Below are 17,835 nucleotides of genomic sequence, written 5' to 3'. Positions count from 1 at the left end.
ACAGGCTCAAGGCCCTCTCGTTAAAGCCACCCCACTTCTGGCTCCGGGCTTAGAGTCCCAGGGAGTCCTGGACCGTCCTCTCGGCCAGAGGCCACTCTGGGGACACGCATGGACAGAGCTGCAAAAGAACACACAGAGGCCAAGGCTGTTTGGAGAAACTAGTTGAATTTCGGGTAAGAGTTTCCTTACAATTGTGTCTGGCTCAGGGCTGGGCAGGGGGTGGCCAGACCCTCCCCATATTGCCCAGGTCTCTGGGGTGGGAGCAGAAACAAAAGTTGAAGGAAGGGTAGGGCCACTGCTACGTCCCGGATGCAATAACCTGGGAAATCATGTTAATCAAGAATCGAAAGTCCATCTAAACTGTAGTACTGCACTTAAAAAATCAGAAATAAGATGCCCAAGTCACAGCTCTGAGGATGGTGGCCCCAGTCCACTCAGCGATGTTGCTGTGATCGGAGTCCTTGATGGATCCCGGACCTAGTCGTCACTTGGGGTCAGGAGGGAAGGTGACCTCTTGCCCAATCTCAGGATCTTTGCTCGATGGAGGTCCCAGTGACGTCCCAGGAGGGTGGCAGGGGGGCTCTAGGTGGGCTGAAGCACCCAGCGAGGAGGGACACACAGAGTATGCTTTTTGACTGGGGCAGGACAGAAAACCAGTCACTTTGTCGGAGGTAAGGGAAGAACACAGTTCTCTAGAAAGATCAGATTTGCCAAGAGAGGAGATGCTGGTGCTGATTTGTGTGTTGATCTGGGGATAAGTGGGGGAGAGGGGGTCGGGCTGGGTGTGGGGCTGGGCTTTCCTGGTGGCGGGGGTGGGGTACGGCTCAGAGGTTGCTGAAGAGTTCGTTTTTCTTGCTCCAGTCCATCTGAGGGGCCCGTTTGCTGACGCGCTTCTGGTGGGCCCTCTCTTTGGCCACGGCCAGGGAGATGTTGAAGTCCAGGATGGGGTCGGAGGACGAGGAGGAGGTAGATGAGGGTGCCGTGGAGTCCTGTTGCTTGGGACTGTCTTGGGAATTCAGCTGCAAAGAGGAAGGGGGGGCCTCAGCGCCTCGGCGAGGTGCTCCCTTGAGGCCGCGCGCGGGGAAGCCAGGTCACGAGAACAGAACGTGGCTCAGCGTGTGACCTCCACGGCAGGCTGGTGTGCCAGGAGCGAGCGAGACCTGGGAGCGGACTTGCTGCCACCCAGCGCCACCCCCGCCCGCCCAGCTGGCCGGCCTTACCTCCTCGCTGGTGTCACTGGAGGCGGTTCTTGCCAGGGGTGGCACGGGGCTCTCAGAGGCCATCTCGGCCGGGGCTTCAGGACTGTTCTCCTGGTGCAGAGAGGAGAGGAGGCGTGTGGGTGGGCAGTCCTGAGCCATGAAGGGCACTCCGGGGAAGACGGGACCTTGGTCTGAGTCCTGCCATCCACCCCAGAGTCCCGCTGCCAGAGCCTGCCAGGGCCCCGCGGGGATTTGCACTTGCACATTCTTCCAAGGATCAGAGGGCAGCCGGGTTCCACCATCCAGGGCAGCAAGACCACCCCTCGTGGGATTAGCTGGATGGCTCACCCGGCCCCTGTCCTCCCAGGCAGCCTCTGGGGTTGACTCCTCCTTAGCACAGTGACCACGGAGGGGTGTGGGGGCGCCGGGAGACTCTGCTGAGTGTGGGGAACACCCGTGATGTCCCGAGTCTCCTGCAGCCCACCTGACTTGTTTACTTGGACTTGACCCCCGGATTCTTGAAATCTTAACCCCCAAGCAGCCAAGAAGGGCTTTGAGGGAATAAGGTGGGGGAGAGTTAGAGACCCGCTCAGGGCCTTCTTGCTGCGCCCCCAGCAGGAGCCCCCGGGAGAGGAAGCCTGGAAGCAGGCCCTGAGGAGCCCTCCCGCCCTGTGGCCTGACCCCGAGGGGGCTGTCCCAGAGCCCAGGCCTCGGGCCGCAGCTGGACACTGAGCTTCTGCCTGGGTTCCCGTGGCCCCAGCTGGCACCGGGCCGCGCCATCTCTCCCCCGGCCCCCACTTCCCTCGGCCCGGGTAGGAGGGGCTTTGTTCTCCCAACCGAGACTGGAAGTAGCAGGGGCCCGGCAGCCCGAGGGCAGACACTGCCGCTCTGTTCTTGGGGGGAAGAATGGCCTCCTGTGTGGTGGGGAGCTGGAGGCGGGGCCTGTCACCCAGGATGGGCCTGGCCAGGCGGCTCCATCCCCTCTGCCTCAGCCCCAGGCTGGGGCCCTTACACGGCCCGGGGCTCGAGACGTGAGGTCTTCACCTGAACCAGACCCTGTCCTCCTCCTAACCACACGTCCTCCCCCGCTTCCTGCAGCCCTAGGGCTGAGCCCAAGAAGCATCAGGGCTCTGCCTTTACCTTCTCGATTTCCCCATTGGTAATGGGCTCAGGCAAGGGACCTAGATGGGGAAGAGAAGAGCGCAGGTGAGTCAGAAGCCGTGGGAACAGAGTGGGGCGCGGAAGGCAGGGGGTCGTGGGGTTTGGCTAGACCGTTTGACCTTGTTCCCCAAGGTCAGTGTTTAAGTCTCCTGACTGCCACCCACTATAGTACACTGGACATTTTGACAACCTAGCAGCCTCAGACTATGTAACATTTAACAAAACAACTTGCCCTCACTATATCTCAAGGCTCTTTGAGATTTCCTATTCAGTTTCATTAAAAAGATGGGGGAGGGACGGTTGGGGAGTTGGGGATGGACATGTACACGCTGTTACATGGAAAGTGGATAACCAACAAGAACCTGCTCACTGTTACGTGGAGCCTGGACGAGAGGGGAGTTTGGGGGGGAACGGATACATGTGTATGTATGGCCGAGTCCCTAAGCTATTCCCCTGAAAGTGCTGTAACATTGTTAATCGGCTATACTCCAATACAAAATAAAAAGTTAAAAAAAAAAGGAAAAAAGGTGCCTATTCAATTAATCCCAAGAACCACTGATGAGTAAGGAGCTGTTTGAAAAAAGCAGTCATAGACGGGGCTGAAATTCCAGGCAGCTGCCTCCCAACCACCCAGGAAGCTTGTTAGAAATACAGATCCCTGGGCTTTGACACCAGGGTGTCTGTCTAAGTGGGTCTGGGACGAGCCTAGGAATCAGTATTTTTCGAATGCTTCCTAGGTGACGGTGTGTCAACAGAACTGGGAACCACGCCCTGGTTATGATTATCAGCTGTGAAAGAACCCCATCCTCCTGGGGATGGAGGGGGGCCTCAGGGCAGAGTCCTGGGCGTGCCCTCCCCCAGCCAAGGGGAAACCTGGTGGTGGCAGGTGGGGTCAGAAGGCGAGCATGCCCTGGGGTCACCCTCCCTGGCGTCACTCAGGGTAGACTCCCCACCTGGCTGCAAAAGGGGGCTATTCCATCTCCAGTCAGCTTGGGTGGGTTTCTTTTGAGCTCTTAGCTTAAGATCAGGGTACGTCTTTCTCCTTGCCCTGGACCGGGGCAGGAACATCTCTCATCTAGCCTCCCACAGTGGCTGGGCAGGGGACTGCGGGACACGGGGACACTCACTCCCACCCTCCACTGTACCCCGCTCACCCGTGAGCTGTGGTCTACCCAGCTGTGGGCAGGAGGCAGCGGCTGGGGACGTGCAGAGTTACATCCACCTGGGAGGAGGGACACCCAGGGAGGGGACCCGCCCCCACGCCTCCCTCCGCAGGTCCTCTGATCAGAGGCTGCAGTCATGGAGGTTCCCAGGGCCCTTCCTGCCCAGCCAGCGGGGAGAGAGAGGGCTGATGACTTGGGAGTCGGGGGAGAAGGGTGCTGGGGGAGGCAGGGGCAGGTACAGGAGCAGCCGAGGGGAGTCCGGATTTCAGCCGTGTCTTCCCACACTGGGGTCTCCCTGGCAGCTCAGTGGTAAAGAATCCACCTGCCAACGCAGGAGACCTGGGTTCCATCCCTGGGTGGGGAAGATCCCCTGGAGGAGGGCATGGCAAACCACTCCAGTATTCTGGCCTAGGATAACTCCACAGGCAGAGGAGCCTGGCGGGATCGCAGAGAGTCAGATGGGACTGAGCAACTAACACTTTCACTTTCTCATACCACATTGCCAAGAGCAAGGCTGGGGGGACTTCTCTGGGCCTGTTTCCCCCCTAATGAGGATGGGGATTATCAAACTTACCTGCTTTCCATGAACTTGGGAGACAAGGGTACAGTGGTACCCACCTCCCATGACCGGAGTCTGCTAGTGACTTCCAGGATACCCCCAGGACCCACTGGGCCCCTCCAAGTTGGCGATCTGAATTTGTGGCAAGACCTCTGTGTGGACCCCTGTGCCCCACATCTGACCCTCAAGAAAACCCCACCCATTGCAAAGTCCAAAGAGGTTCCGCCCAGTCCCGCAACCCCTGGGAGCCATCTTCATCTTCCCAGGGAGAAGGTCCAGACCAGGGGGCAGAGCACGGCTCAGCTCCTCCTTTCCTGGGCGGCGGCTGCCCCGTTTGGCTTGGGCCAGGGCGGGGGAGGTGCCAGGCTTGGCAGGGTGATGGAGGGGCGGGGGAGGGCAGGGGCCCAGGGACCCACCGCTCTCAAGCCAGCAAGCCTGGGTTTCCAAGACAACCTGAGAGAAGGGAAGGGGAGGCACTGGGGCCCTGTCACTGGACTCTGATCTGACCAAGCTAAGGCTGGAAGCCGCCCCAGAGTTAACTGTTTCCTTGCATCGGCCCTGCCCCGAGCGCTTACTGCGAGTAGAGTGGGGCGGGGGGCGGGGGGGGGGCATGGGGAGGAGGGGGGTCCCCTCCCTCTGCGGAATCAGCAGCCCATTCCATCTCACCATCCCTTGTGCGGGTCCCCACCCCCCACCCCCCAGCCATACACCATCCTCAGAAACCCACTGCCGACGCTGGCTTCCTCTCCAAGACCCTCTCCCCCAACCTTTCTCCCCTCCCGTGGGACCCAATAAAGTCCAGAGCACATTCCTGACCGGGGGGGCCCTCAGGCTGCCAAGCCCAGCTCACCTTGCAGGTGCTCCTGCGATGGGATCACTTTGCATTTCTTGAAGAACTCGTCCGTCTCCCTGTCCACCACCAGCAGCTTGGCCTCGTCTCCGCCGGCCTTGATGGCAGACACCACCTCCCCGTGCGGCTTGCCCTCCACGCAGACCCCGTTCACCTGTGGGTGCGGGCAGGGGTTAGCCGCACAGGTCTCAGTTCTGGGCGGGGGGCAGGTGAAGGCTGAGCTGGTTGGCAATCGTGAACACGCAGTGCCCACCCCAGCACCCCCGGCCTGTAGAGCCCTGAACCAGGCTGAGTGGTCCTCCCACTCGACAGTTGGATGGGGAGGCAGGACACGTGGGAAAAGCCAAAGAAAATACCCGGCCGAGACTGAACAAACACAGCTGTGACAGACGGTTCGGGAAGGGTCTGGGAGGCCTGGGTTGGGCCCCAGCTTTTCTAGGTACTTCCCTGCCTGGGCCTTGGTTTGCTCGCCTGTAAACTGAGACGTCTTGGGAGAGCTGATCTTCCAGCTCTGAGGCTCGAAGACTGAGATTCTGGGACCTGCCCCAGGCCCTGGGTTCACGTTTCCTCTTCTGACCGGCAGGGCACAAGAGTGCAAGAGCCTGCCAGCCCAGCCTCACTCGGGGGACGGATTTCATGGCCCCCAGCTCCGCCCCGTCCCTGTGCTGGTGAGGAGGCCTCGGAGAGCGGGAAACTGGCCATGGCCCCAGGCAGCTCCCTGGACGGATGGGGGAACCGTGGGCCGCTGAGCGTGTCTGCTCCGCCAAGAGCCCGCAGGAGGTGCAAGCAGGAAAGAAGTCAGTTCACCTCTCTGTCTGTCCATCCATCCGTTCACACATCTTTCCTTCCTTTTTAAAAAATCTTTTTCTTGGCTACACCTTGCAGCTTGTGGGATCTTAGTTCCCTGACCAAGGACCCAGGAGTGGAAGCGTGGCGTCCTAACCACTGGACCGCCAGGGAGTCCCCCATCTTTCCTTCCTTTCTTCTTGCCCACTCACCCACCATTCTCCCCGTCCTCTCTCCAGCAACTATGGGCTGTCGGGGTGCCTCACGGGCTAACCAAGGAGCAGATGCAGTGTTCGCTGCCCAGGAGGCCATCAGGAAGGAGGAGCCTGGGAAGGGGGCAGGAAGCCTCACATTACCTCCACGATGCGGTCCTGGGCCCGGAGCCCCGAGGCCTCGGCAGGAGAGTCTGGGTCCACCGCCCGGATGAACTGGCCTGGCTTGGACTTGTCGCTGTGCAGGTTGAAGCCATAACCATTGGGGCCCTTCTTCATGGCACAGAGCCGAGGCCGAAGCTCGCGCTGTGGGGAGAAAGCGGGGGACATGGTCCTTCCACACCGGCCTGGGGTGCCGCCCTCCCTGCTCCGTGCCTGACCCCATCCCCCCGACCGAGGAAGGTTCCTCAGATCCTCCAGCAGCCAGAGAATGCTGGCCGGGGACCCTGCCCTGCTGCAACTTGCCTGGGTGCCCCTGGGCACAGCGCCACCCCTGAGTCCATGACACGTTTCCCTCTTTAGGCAAGTGAGGGGTGGGAGCGGATTAGCTCAGGTCTCTGCCTTTCTGAAATTCTAAGGTTAATCATGTTATTTGTTTTTGGCCACACCGAGAGGCATGTGAGATCTGAGTTACCCAACCAGGGATGGAATCTATGCCCCCCCTACACAGGACGTGTGGAGTCAACCACCGGACTGCTAGGGAAGCCCATTTATCGTGGTGTTTAGATGGCTACCTCATCCCTCCCAGCTGATGGCTCGGTCTGCTCCCCTCCTGGCAGCATCCCTACCAGCCTAAGTGCCTGGGACAGTGAGCGGGGACCCCCAGCTGCTTTGTACCCTCCTCTCTGCAGGGGAGAAGCAAGGGCAGGTGCTCACTCAAAGCTGGTTTACATATTCACAGTAAAGCCTTCCCTCCCCAACACGGACTCCCGGCTTGTCCCCACCAAGCCAAACGGCCCACCTAAAGGGAGCTGGGAGCCAGATGACCATGGGGCTGAGGGAGGTACAGCCAGGGGCCCCAGACGTCCCACCAGCGGAACCAAGGCCGAGGACGAAGGTAGTGACAGAACCCCAAACAGCCTGCTGGATCCCAGGGAGCCTGAATGGGAGGGGGTGGTGGAAAGCAGGGCTGGACTGCGGGGAGCCCTGTGTGGCCGTGACCTGGAGAGGACCCGCCGAGAGGTGCTCAAACACTCAGACCCTCAGCGTGCAACAGTTCCCACCATCCTTGGCCCAGCCTAAGCAGCTTAGCTTAGAAGCTGCAGCCCGAGGGCACGTTTACATGATGGAGGAAACTGAGGGGGCCTGAGCTCTGAGCCCACGATGGACATGGGGTTCCCATTCCCCCGGCCCCCAGGCCTGCCAGTTTTGGATTATCACCCGGATGCCAGGCAAAGAGCAAATGCTGAAGTCAGGGCCCTGGCCCAGCTTCCAGCTTACCAGCTCGGTGACCCGGGGCAAGTCATTTCCTTCTCAAAGCCTTGGGTTCCTTGTTTATAGACTGTTTTTAATGCCACCTGCCTCCCAGGGCTGCTAGGAGGTCCAATTAACATAGGTGGGAGCCCCTGACCACCCTACACCCCTGTGCACGAGGGGATGCCCCCGTCGTTGCTAATACTGATGGTCAGTCAGTCACAGGAAGCGGAGAGATGAGATTTCGAGGGTGGGGTGCTGGTCGCTCTGAAACCTCACTGCCCAGCTGGAGAAAAGGCAAGGGAGGGGCGGGGCGGGGAGGCCCCACAGCCCTCCTGCCCCGACCTGCTGGGCCCAGGAGGCAGCTGCCACCTGCGGTGGACTCAGCCCCCACCCCTCTGCTCCGCGGAGGATGGGGGGTGGGGGGTGGGGAGGGTGACTCTGCTTTCCTTCAGATGCCTGGGCCGGCCTTTCAGCTTCAGGATGTTGACTGGGGGTGTGGAGAGGCCCAGACCGGAAGGAGGGCGAGGTGACAGTTAGGCTTGGCTCTACCCCGATCTGGGCATCCCAGACAAGAGCAGAGGCACTTAAGTGAGCATGAAAAAGGGGACGGGGACCCCCGCTTCTCTCCAGGTCCCCTCATCCCTCCCTGGCCCTTGCTGGCTTCGGGGCCCACTCCTCACGGACTCCCCACATCCACCCCCTGCTGGTGGCCGCCCCCCCCATCTACTTCCGGGAGTAAGTGAGGCTCTTCTCCCCTAGAGCTAAGCCCTCCCACAGGCCCGAGGAGCAGGAACAGGTCCGACCAGTTGCCGCAGTGGGGAGGCTCGGCTTTCGGTGGCCAGAGCTCCTCTGTCACCCTGAGAAAGCGGGGAGGGTGAATCACGGGGAAGCCAGAGTGTGGCCCGCTGTCTCCTGCCCCTCCCGCTGCCCCTGACTCCAAAGAGCCTCCCTCCTGTGCGTTAGGACCCTAACCCTAACCCCGATCCTGGAGATGGTGAAAGTGAGACCCCAGACGTGAAGCCCAGGGCCCGAGCTCCTTGGCAGAGGAGCCAGGACTCCACCCCGGGCTCTGACTTGGAAACCCGTGTGCCCTGCCACCATCCATGGGAGGACTCAAAGCCTAGACTGGGAGGAGGCCCACTTGGGCAAGAGCTGCAAACTCGGGCTGCAGCCTCTGCTGGGAGGGGCGGGGAGATGATGAAACCACAGGCTTCCTTCCGGGGAGGGCAGTTCGGCTGGGAGCAGGCAGGCCTGGTGGCTTCCCTCACTGATCCGGAGCACCTGGCACCCTGGGGACCCTTGCCTGGGGACCTGTCCTTTGCACCTCACGCCCCTCTGCCAGCACCAGGCCGAGGATCTCAGGAAGTGGCAGATCCCCTCCCAGGGGTCCAGGAAACCCCAGGCATTTTCTGAGGTGCTCAGACTAGTATAGAACCCCACCCAGCTCCTACCTTCCCAAGCCCCCCAAGACTGGGCAGGGGGCTCCCCTTCCCATGTCTCTCTCCACCCCTCTTCCAGCTGCCTCCAGAACTGTCACTGCCAGCTGCTGAGTCAGTCATCAAAGGAGCCCAGCCCGGCCTGGTGGAGGCTGGTGCTGTCCGGAGTCCTGGGGCAGCTCCCCGAGGCCCCGCACTGAGATGTGGAGATGTCAGGCGCTGGCCACCGAGGGGATACCTGGGCCCTCCAGGACATCCTGGGCCTGGCATGGGGCCCCTAGGAGCTCACAAGCGGCCTTGGGCCGTGGTTGCAGCTCCAGAGGGGTCCGTGCTGGAGGTGGGGTGACTTTGAGGGGAATATGGCCAGATTGTTCAGACACTCAGGTGGGTCTTCAAGTGACCATGGCAGCTTGGAAGTAAAAAAAATCAGGATCTGCTCAGCGAGGAGACTGGCAGAGAAGTGAGAAGGGGGACTGCCAGGCAGTGGTGGCTGCGGGGCTGTGCAAACAGGCTGGGGCGGCCGGGGCTGGACGAGCTTCTCACTCCCGACCCCCGAGGAGCACTGCCTTCAGACTCTTCTGCGGGCTTCTGCCACCCCCCAGGTCTCAGGCGGCCCCAAACCCTGCACAGGCCTGGCGGCTGCTCCCTCCACCACCTCCTCCCCCCCTCCCAGGGAGCCCAGCCCCACCCCCGAGTGGCCGCCCAGTCACCTCCACCCACGCGGCCCAGGGAGCAGGCGTCGGGCACAGAATTCAATAGGCACCATCAGCAGCCACCTGGGAGGCTGGGGAAAGTCGATACCCTAATCCCAGTGACCGTCTCTGGGGAGCGGGCCCGGCCGCTCCCTGCTCCTCCCCTCCTCCCCGGGGAGGGAGGCCGGGGGCCAACGCCCCACTGGGCCAGCCCCTCCCTGGCCGACGCCATGGTGATGAGCCCTATGGAAAACATCCCATAAGCTCGCCGGCTCTGGGTCCCAGAAGGTGGGGCTGGAGGAGCAGGAAGACCACCGGGGTGGCCAGGGGAACAGATAGAGGTGACTGGTCACTGCCCCTCCCCCAGCCCAGCCAGCCGGGGCTCGAGTTTATGCAAATTAGATAAGAATGGTACCTCCCGCCCCCTGCCCGGGAATCTGGCCTCAGCAAGGGGGGATGGGTGGGGGGGCGGAGACTGGGAGACCTGGTCCTCTGGTGGGGGAGGGGTGGGGGATACTGAGGGGAAGGGGCCAGGGCTGCTCTGGAGACAGGCCTGGGTCTGGCGCCAGCTCTTCAAGGAAACCAGGGTGGAGGAGGTGGCTCTGCCTGGGGGCACGTGTGACCGGGCAGCGTGGGGGCGCTGTCTTTTAGGACAGGCTGCGGGGTGACCCGGAGCTCAGACTGCAGGCCAGGGTCCAGGGCTCTGGGCTGAAAGCATCCTCTCCTCACCCCAAGGGACAGACGACCAAGGGCTTGGCTGCCACTGACTCATGACCTCTGACCCCGATGTGGCTTCATGGATCTCACCCTAGAAGACCCCCGCCCTAGGTCTGCACACGCTGAGGAATGCCGGACAACCTCCCTTTGTGGAAAAAGAAGGGACTCTGGCCCTTGATCCCGCCGCTTCTCAGCAGGGAAGCCTCTTTCTGGAGCTTCGCAGGGTGGGATCCGGATGATAACATGAGGGGCTACTGCTCTGACACTGCTCCTCAAGGGCCTTGAGCCAGGTCCTTCCCCGACTCTTCTCTCCTGGTGCTGGCCAGAGACATGCCCGACGGAGCGTTTGGCTCAGGTCTCCCCAGGGCTGGGCAAGCCTGGGATGGAGCAGGCTGGTACCTGGGCTGCTGCCTGGCTGGACACCATCCAGGCTGGCTGCCCCATGCCTGCCTGCCCCCGCAGGCTCTCTCCCGTCACCCTTCTCATCCCTCCCCCTCCTCCCAGAAGCCGCTGGATTTAACTCCCGTGGGCGGTCCCAAGAAGCTCGGTAAGGACCTTCTTGGAGCTTGTGAAATTGGGACTCTGCTGAAATAACAAAGAGCAGCTGGCCTTTAACGAGCACTTGCTACGTGCCAAGCACCACAGTGGGGCTTTTAAGTGTATTTTCTCACTAAGACCCAACTATAACTCTTTGAGGAAGGTATTACCACCCTCACTTCGAAGTGGAGGAAATGAAGTGAAGTGAAGTCGCTCAGTCATGTCCGACTTTTCCCGACCCCATGGACTGTAGCCTACCAGCCTCCTCAGTCCACGGGATTTTCCAGGCAAGAGTACTGGAGTGGGTTGCCATTTCCTTCTCCAGGGGAATCTTCCCGACCCAGGGATCGAACCTGGGTCTCCCGCATTGTAGGCAGATGCTTTTACCATCTGAGCTACCAGGGAAGCCCCCACATGGAGAAAAGTCAGGTTCAAATAGACGGCATAAATTGCTCAAGTACATGCAGCTGATGGGAGAAGAGGGGAGGCTTTGAGCTCAGATCTAGAGCGGCAAGGTCAAGAATCCGCCTGACAAGCAGGAGACAAGGGTTCAATCCCTAGAGAAAGGAATGGCGACCCACAGGTATTCTTGCCTGGAGAATCCCATGGACAGAGGAACGTGGTGAGCTACAGTTGATGGGGCTGCAAAGAGCTGGACATGACTTAACAACTAAAGAACAACAACCAGAGCAGCTTGTCTCACAGAAACAGAATGCCAGTCATGTCGGTAACTTAGAAGGTTCTAGCAGCCACATTAAAGAGTAAAACAGAAACATGAGTGATCAATTTTAACCTTATTTAACACAACATATCCAAAATATCATCATTCCAACAGGTAATCTAGTAAAAAGTTAGTAATGGGATATTTTACATCCTTTTTGTCGTACTAAGTTTTCAAAATCTGGTATGTGTTTGATCTTACCCTTACTGCACATCTCAGTTTCGACTGGCATACTTCAAGTGCTAGGAGTCACGTGTGGCCAGTGGCTGCCGAAAAGGCCCATTCTACAGACCCCAGAGGTCTCACTCTCAACTATTCCTACATCCCCACGGCCTTTGCTGTCTCATTTGGGCATCATGACCTTATAACAAGCACAGGGAGACGCTGGAGCCTTTTGTCCCTGGGAAGTCAGAGCTCTGGCCTCAGTCCCACGGCTGTGAGTGATACTAGAACCCAGATCTAACCCGAAAGTCAAAGTAGGCCTCTGTGGGGGGGGTGGTCCTTTGTGCTACAGGGGAGCCCCAGAGCCAGTAAGGGCGGCTCTCACGCCCTGGAGATGAGGATACAGACTACGTCACTCTCTGCCAGGCCCATCACACAAGAAGGATGGGGCCTGGAGCCTGCCCCTTCTGGGCCAATGCCTCCCATCAGGGCTGACACCTTTCCTGATTGTGTCCCCTGGAGACAGAAGCACCTGGGAGCCCTGAACCTTGCAGGGAGCTGGTTCCAGCAGCCTGAACTTATGCCTATGTGATGGCCCTGTGTGGCTCAGAATGTGATGGGCAGAGTCCGAGTGAGCGGGGTTCTGACACTGCCCTGCTGCAAGGTGAAGGCTCACTAGCTCAGAAGCCCGGGGCCACCCCCAGAAACGACAGAGCCTCAGCCTCTGCAGGCAGACGGTAGGGCTAATCTCTGTCTCACAGGGTGGTCGTGGGGATTCACCGAGATAAGTAAGGCATGTTTAGTACAGAGCAGGTTGCCAGACACAGATAATAGCTACCATTTATTATTTATCAAGTTACAAAATGGAGAAAATAATACCTAGTTTGCAGGGTTGTGGTGGGGGGAAAACAAAAAAGAACAATGGAATTTGTATCATTATCTTTAGGGCACAGGGCCAGGCAATTAGCAGACTCAGGAGAAATGTGGGTTTCCTTCTCTGCCTTGAGCTCCCATTACTGGGTCTAGAGCTCTGCTTTCTCTAAGAGGCTTGCAGCGTCCACATAACCTTGGTGAGGCCCCTTCTTCTCCTAATTCCTAACCCCTCCACTTTCTTGGGGGCCGGTGGATGGGAAGCCTAGGGAGGCAGAGAAGGGCCCTTATGGAGACATGACAGGCTTCCTTGAGAAGGAAGCCCCTTTCCTCTCTCCAGGAGAATAGTCTCCAGGATTGAACAGGAACCAGAAGATAAGGGGGTTGAATCCCTGGGGAGTGAGAAATCCCAAGTATGCGGTTTAAGAAGAAATCGTCCCACCCAGTCCCTTTCAAATCCAAACATCCTGCAGCTCAAATCCCCCTCTGCCCTCGCCTGTGTGAGATGAAACCTGGGAAAGAGGTTGGAGGCTGCCAGTGAGTCATGCCCACCCCGCACTGTGCCACCTAGGGTGCCTACCCGGTCTCTGCCTCTGGGATCAGTGTCAGGCGTGGCGGGAACCCACCCCCCACCCCACCCCCAAGCAGGGCACTTACACTCCCCTTCATCCCCATCATCTCATCAAATCTCCCCCACAACCCTGCAGGCTGGGAGCCTCTCTCCCCATTTCACAGAGGGAGAAGCTGAGGCTTGCAGGGAATGATGAACCATCAGGGCCCCAGAGCCAGTAGGCAGCAGAGCTGGCATTCCCAGACTTCTGGCTTTAAAATGGAAGCTGCTAGTAGGCAAGAAAAAGCCAATAAGCTCTATCTGGAATTCCGATCTCTTGGGTGTGCTCTCTAGGTACACGCAGGCCCAGGTGGGCTGGGCTGAGATGACCTAGGACAAAGGTCCCCCAAGGCTGTTTAGCAAGCATTCATTCATGCAAAAATTATTTATTGAGGCCCTCCCTGCCCTGAGCCTGGACAGCGCTGGGGCGATAAACATAAATAAGCTACAGCTGTTGCCCTTGGGACTCTGAAGGAGGTCAGGTCGGGGGAGGAGAAGTGAACCGATGATTCAGATACTGGGCGTTGAGGGTGAGAAAAGGTGGAAGGACAGAAAGCAGGCAGAGGTGAGACAAGACGGCTCATGTTGCCTGTGGGGTAGAGGAAAGGCCGCCTGGGAGCTGAGTGGTCTTGGGGAGCGTGCCCGGCGCAGAAGGGGACTGAGGGTTCCCAAGGGTTTGCTGTCACCCCCAAATTAGACGAGAAGAAATGGAAGCTCAGAGAAACTTGGCCCGAGGTGGCTCGGCGAGTGCAAATACCAGGTGCAGAGGCTCAAAGCGCATGGCACGCTGGGAGGGAATCCGGACCCTCGGTGTGGCTCGGTGGGCTGGGGGTGTCCGAGAGGGGCGGTGGCGGGAGCGAGGCGACCAGATTGTGAAGGGCTGATTATTCAATAGTGATCCCAGACTGAGCATCTAGGGATGCCAGGCTTGGTCACAGCTGCCCATGCCCAACGAGAGGGGCAGATCCAGGCCTGGCTGCACCTCCTGGGTGAGGGTATAATGGTCACTGTGAAATGTTTATTAACTCAGAGGCCAGCCACCAGCGTTCACTGAATGCTTACTTAGTGGAGGCTCTGAGCTACTGACTTAACAGACATCCTCATGTAACCCGCCAACCCCACGAGGCCGCTGTGTCGTCACGCCCGAATTAAACGAGAGGAAATGGAAGCTCAGAGAAACTTGGCTCGAGGTGGCCCAGCGAGTACAGCTGAGCAGGGGTGCTGCGGCTCCTCCCTCCCCAGGGGTGGACGTGGGCCGGGCTGGAAGCACCCCACTCCTTCCTCCGAGACCAGTACTACAAGCACCCCTTTGCCTTCTGTCTTGAACTGCTGTTGACCCAGGTCACTCCTCCCAATGAGATGTCACCCGCCAACCCTCTCTGCTTGACAACTCCCCACCAAAACCTTTTCCACTTCCAAGAACTAACGGAGATGTCATGACAGCCCCGACTTTGCAAGTAAATTCAGATTCAAAGTAATCAATAGCATGCAAACGTTGTATGTATCCCTTATACAGACCCCCCCCCCCCCCACACACACACCTTGTCTTCTCAGGGAACAATGAACTCTTGTGTCTGTTAACTTTTTTTTTTTGAAGACAGGGTGAGTCACCTGCATGCCCACCATACCAAATTTCACAGGAATTTCCTAGCAGAGGGGCTTAACACTGCTGAGCAGCTACAGAGGCTAAGGGAGATCCCAGCTCGTGGCTGGGATTCAAATGCCTGGGCTCACAAGGAGCTCAGTCCAGGGCTCACAAGGAGCTCAGTCCAGCACCCACTAGGGGCTCAAGCGTATTATTATTTGTAAAATCCTAGAGAAGGCAGGTGTCACTGGAATCCAATGCTCTGAGCTTGGCAGAACCAAGGCTCAGAGAAGTTCTGACTCGCTTGTTGACCAGAAATCCCAAGAGGCCTGGTGATGATGTCCCAGGGAAGGGCTGGAGGAACTGGCCCGATAAAGCATACACACGGATGCAGGTGTCAAACCCCCACCTGGGGGAAACCCCATTCTGTGGTCACCCAGAGAGCAGAAGCCAACCTCCGCTGCTTCTCAGACGGCCTGGCGGGTGAGCTCACGTGGAAGGTCAAGCCTCCATCCTGGCCTCGGCGTCCACCAGCCCCCCCACTCCCAGCAGTAAAACTGAAAGGGCAGTGGGAGGAGCTGAACTTGACTGCAACTTGCGGGGTGAGGGGGGCGGGTTACTTGTGCAAGTGCCAAAGTCCATTAAAAAAAAAAAAACACAACAAATCGGGAATGCTAAGTCGGTGCCCTGGGCACAAAGTTCAAACTGGATTTGTCTGGGACCAGAGATCATGAGTGTTTCAACTCCCTGGGGTCAACCCCCTGCTGGGGTGCTCTGACCCCACCCCCAGCCTTGCCAAGGCCAGCTTGGCGGCGGCAGGAAGTGGGCACCCAGTGGCCCTGGCATTCCCAGCACCCAGCTCCGGCTGGACAGGGCTCCTGGTGACCTCACTTCTACCAAACCAGTTGGTCCTCTCGGGCTCCACCTTCAAACTGAAAGGCTGAACTGTGTCCTTTCTGTGTCACGGGAGGCTCCTACCGGCACCACGAACACCCCTGCCAGCAGGTGGAGAGCTGGTAAAGCCGAAGAGGCCCAGGGGAGGCCCCGGCCCTCCTCCTCCCAGTCTCACCTTGAGGCCGCCCCTACTCTCTGGGCAAGGAAGCCTCAGTAGAAGTCCTGTTTCTCCTTGCCCCTCCTGCAGCTGATCCAGACTGGGGTTATAAACACCCAGCGTGGGCAGAAAGCAACCAGCCTGCTTGCTGTCCAGGGCCTGGAGTGGGACAGCCAGTGCCAGGCAAGACCACCTGCCCGTGGTGACCTCCTGGCTGCTGTCCCGCACCCCACCCCCACAGCCAACCACCTCTCCAAGGTCTTCCCTCCTGCTCCCAGATAGGAGCTAGCTTACTCCTCACATTCCTGAGAATCATAAATCCTCCTGGGGGCTGAGCTGCCACCGCCCCCGGACCATTCGCCCCTGCCCCTCCTCCCTCAGCCCTGCCCCCACCCATCTCCTGCAGACGGTGGAGCTTCTTTCTTAGAAGTCAGGCTGGACTTCAGGAGGATGAAGTCCACCAGGCTGAAGTTAATGATACACAGGCCAGCGGGCTGTGGGGAAGGGGGGAAAGGGACCCCTTCCCTCTCACCGCTGCGGCTCCACACAGAAGGTGGTTATTCCTCCAGCTTTTTGAAGTCCAGGCCGCTTCATTTACCACCCCCGGGGGGGCCTGTGGAGGGAGCTGGCCACTCAGAGGAGGGGTGGAATTGGGGGTCCCAAGGGGTGTAGGAGCAGACAGCCACCAACAGAGTGGAGGAAACGGAGACTGGGTTCCCTTGCGCCGCCCTCCTTCACCCTCACTCCCTAAGGCGCTCAGGGTCCCAGCCCAGCTTGGGGATGGGGCGCAGGGGTCGTGGGACGCAGCCTCAAGACTGTAACTGCCAGTCGGCCCGGTCGGCGGGCGGAAGCAGTCTCGCCTCCGAAGATCGAGTTTCAGAAAGACAAGGCGGGGAGCAGGGCTGGGCATCCCGGGCGCCTGGGTCTCCCCATTACTCTCCTTCCCACCCGCTTCCATCCAGCCTCGCCGCGAGGCCCGGGCCCGCACTTACCCGCTCCTGATGGCTTTGCTCGGCCTCTCGAGGCTCTGGCGCGGCGGCCGGAGGCTCATTTTCGCCGCCAGCCCCCCGCTCCTCGCCGGCGGCGGCCGGCGGTTCGGCCTGCCCGGGCCCTTCCTGGGCACGCAGCATCTCCTCCCGGACCTGGACGCCCAACTTCTGCAGCCGCTCGTCGGTCTCCGGGTCGACCACCAGCAGGCGCACGGAGTTGAGGGCGGCACGGATGCGGTTCACCACCTGCTGGTGGGTCTCCTTCTCCACGTTCTCGCCGTTCACCTCTACTAGCCGGTCTCCGGCCAGCAGTCCCGACTTCTCGGCCGGCGAGCCGGGCTCCACCAGCCGGATGTACTGGCCTACCTTGCCCTTTTCCCCGTGCAGGTGGAAGCCGTAGCCGTTCGGACCCTTCTCCAGGCAGCAGAGCCGGGGCAGGGGCGCCCCGGCTGCCGCGTCCGCGCTCATCTCGCTTGGCAACGGCTCAGTGGCGCTCAGCCGTGTACAGTCGGGGTCCGAAGGCGGGCCGGTCCAGCTCCGCGTCCCACTCTGCGGGCCGGGAGGCGAGGGTGAGAGCGGCAGGCAGCCCGGCGACGCCGGACGGGCCAACAAGCGAGCAGGTGTCCCGGGAGCCGCGGCGGCGAACGGCGAAGAGCCGAAGCTGGGACTCAAACACCGATCCCCGCCCCGCACGGCGACTGAGCGTTCCAGAAACCGCCCGGGCCGCATACCCCGGGGGCGGGGCCACGCGGAGGGTGTGGACCGCCGGGGGCCAATCAGACGCCTCTCACGGGAGGCTCTCTGGCCGGGTGAAGGACGCTGGCCAATGGGAGCACTCGGGGGCGGGGCTCTGGGCTCCGCTCGGCACCCCGCGGCGGGAGAAGAAAGAGCGCTCAGGAAGTGGAAGTGTTTGTTACAGAGTGGCCGGAGTGCAGGCCCGGGGAGGGGCGCTGGGTGCGGGGCGGGGGAGTTCCTGGTACCGGGCAGGGTGGCTCGCGAGATCGGTTCTGACTCCCCCCCGCCACCAGCACCACCTGCGTCAGGGATTGAGCGCGCCAACCCTCGGGTAAAGGACCCTGAGGCTTTAACAGCCTTCTGCCAAAGTGTTCATCTCCAGTT

The 17,835-nt window shown here is 60.1% G+C and overlaps 1 protein-coding gene across 1 annotated transcript; it reads right to left on the bottom strand.

Moving 5' to 3' along the window:
* Positions 1-146: 146 nt before the first annotated feature.
* Positions 147-17,431, bottom strand: SLC9A3R1 (SLC9A3 regulator 1). The gene is made up of 6 exons (XM_043457858.1): positions 16,720-17,431; positions 6,075-6,236; positions 4,933-5,086; positions 2,340-2,380; positions 1,221-1,310; positions 147-1,019 (listed from the first exon to the last, which is right to left on the bottom strand). Exons 1-6 carry the CDS (start codon positions 17,182-17,184, stop codon positions 825-827), a joined length of 1,107 nt encoding a protein of 368 aa, XP_043313793.1. The 5' UTR covers positions 17,185-17,431; the 3' UTR covers positions 147-824.
* Positions 17,432-17,835: the final 404 nt, after the last annotated feature.

This window comes from Cervus canadensis, chromosome 1, assembly GCF_019320065.1.
Source record: "Cervus canadensis isolate Bull #8, Minnesota chromosome 1, ASM1932006v1, whole genome shotgun sequence".
NCBI classification, from domain to species: Eukaryota; Metazoa; Chordata; class Mammalia; order Artiodactyla; family Cervidae; genus Cervus; species Cervus canadensis.
This window is presented reverse-complemented; position numbering and strand designations above follow the sequence as displayed.

Coding starts and splice junctions, on each gene's coding strand:
- SLC9A3R1 (XM_043457858.1), bottom strand. CDS start 17,184: ATGAGCGCGGACGCGGCAGCCGGGGCGCCCCTGCCCCGGCTCTGCTGC. Junction 6,237..16,719: donor AGCAAAGCCATCAGGAGCGG/GTAAGTGCGGGC, acceptor TTCTCCCCACAG/CGCGAGCTTCGGCCTCGGCT. Junction 2,381..4,932: donor ATCGCAGGAGCACCTGCAAG/GTGAGCTGGGCT, acceptor TTCCCCATCTAG/GTCCCTTGCCTGAGCCCATT.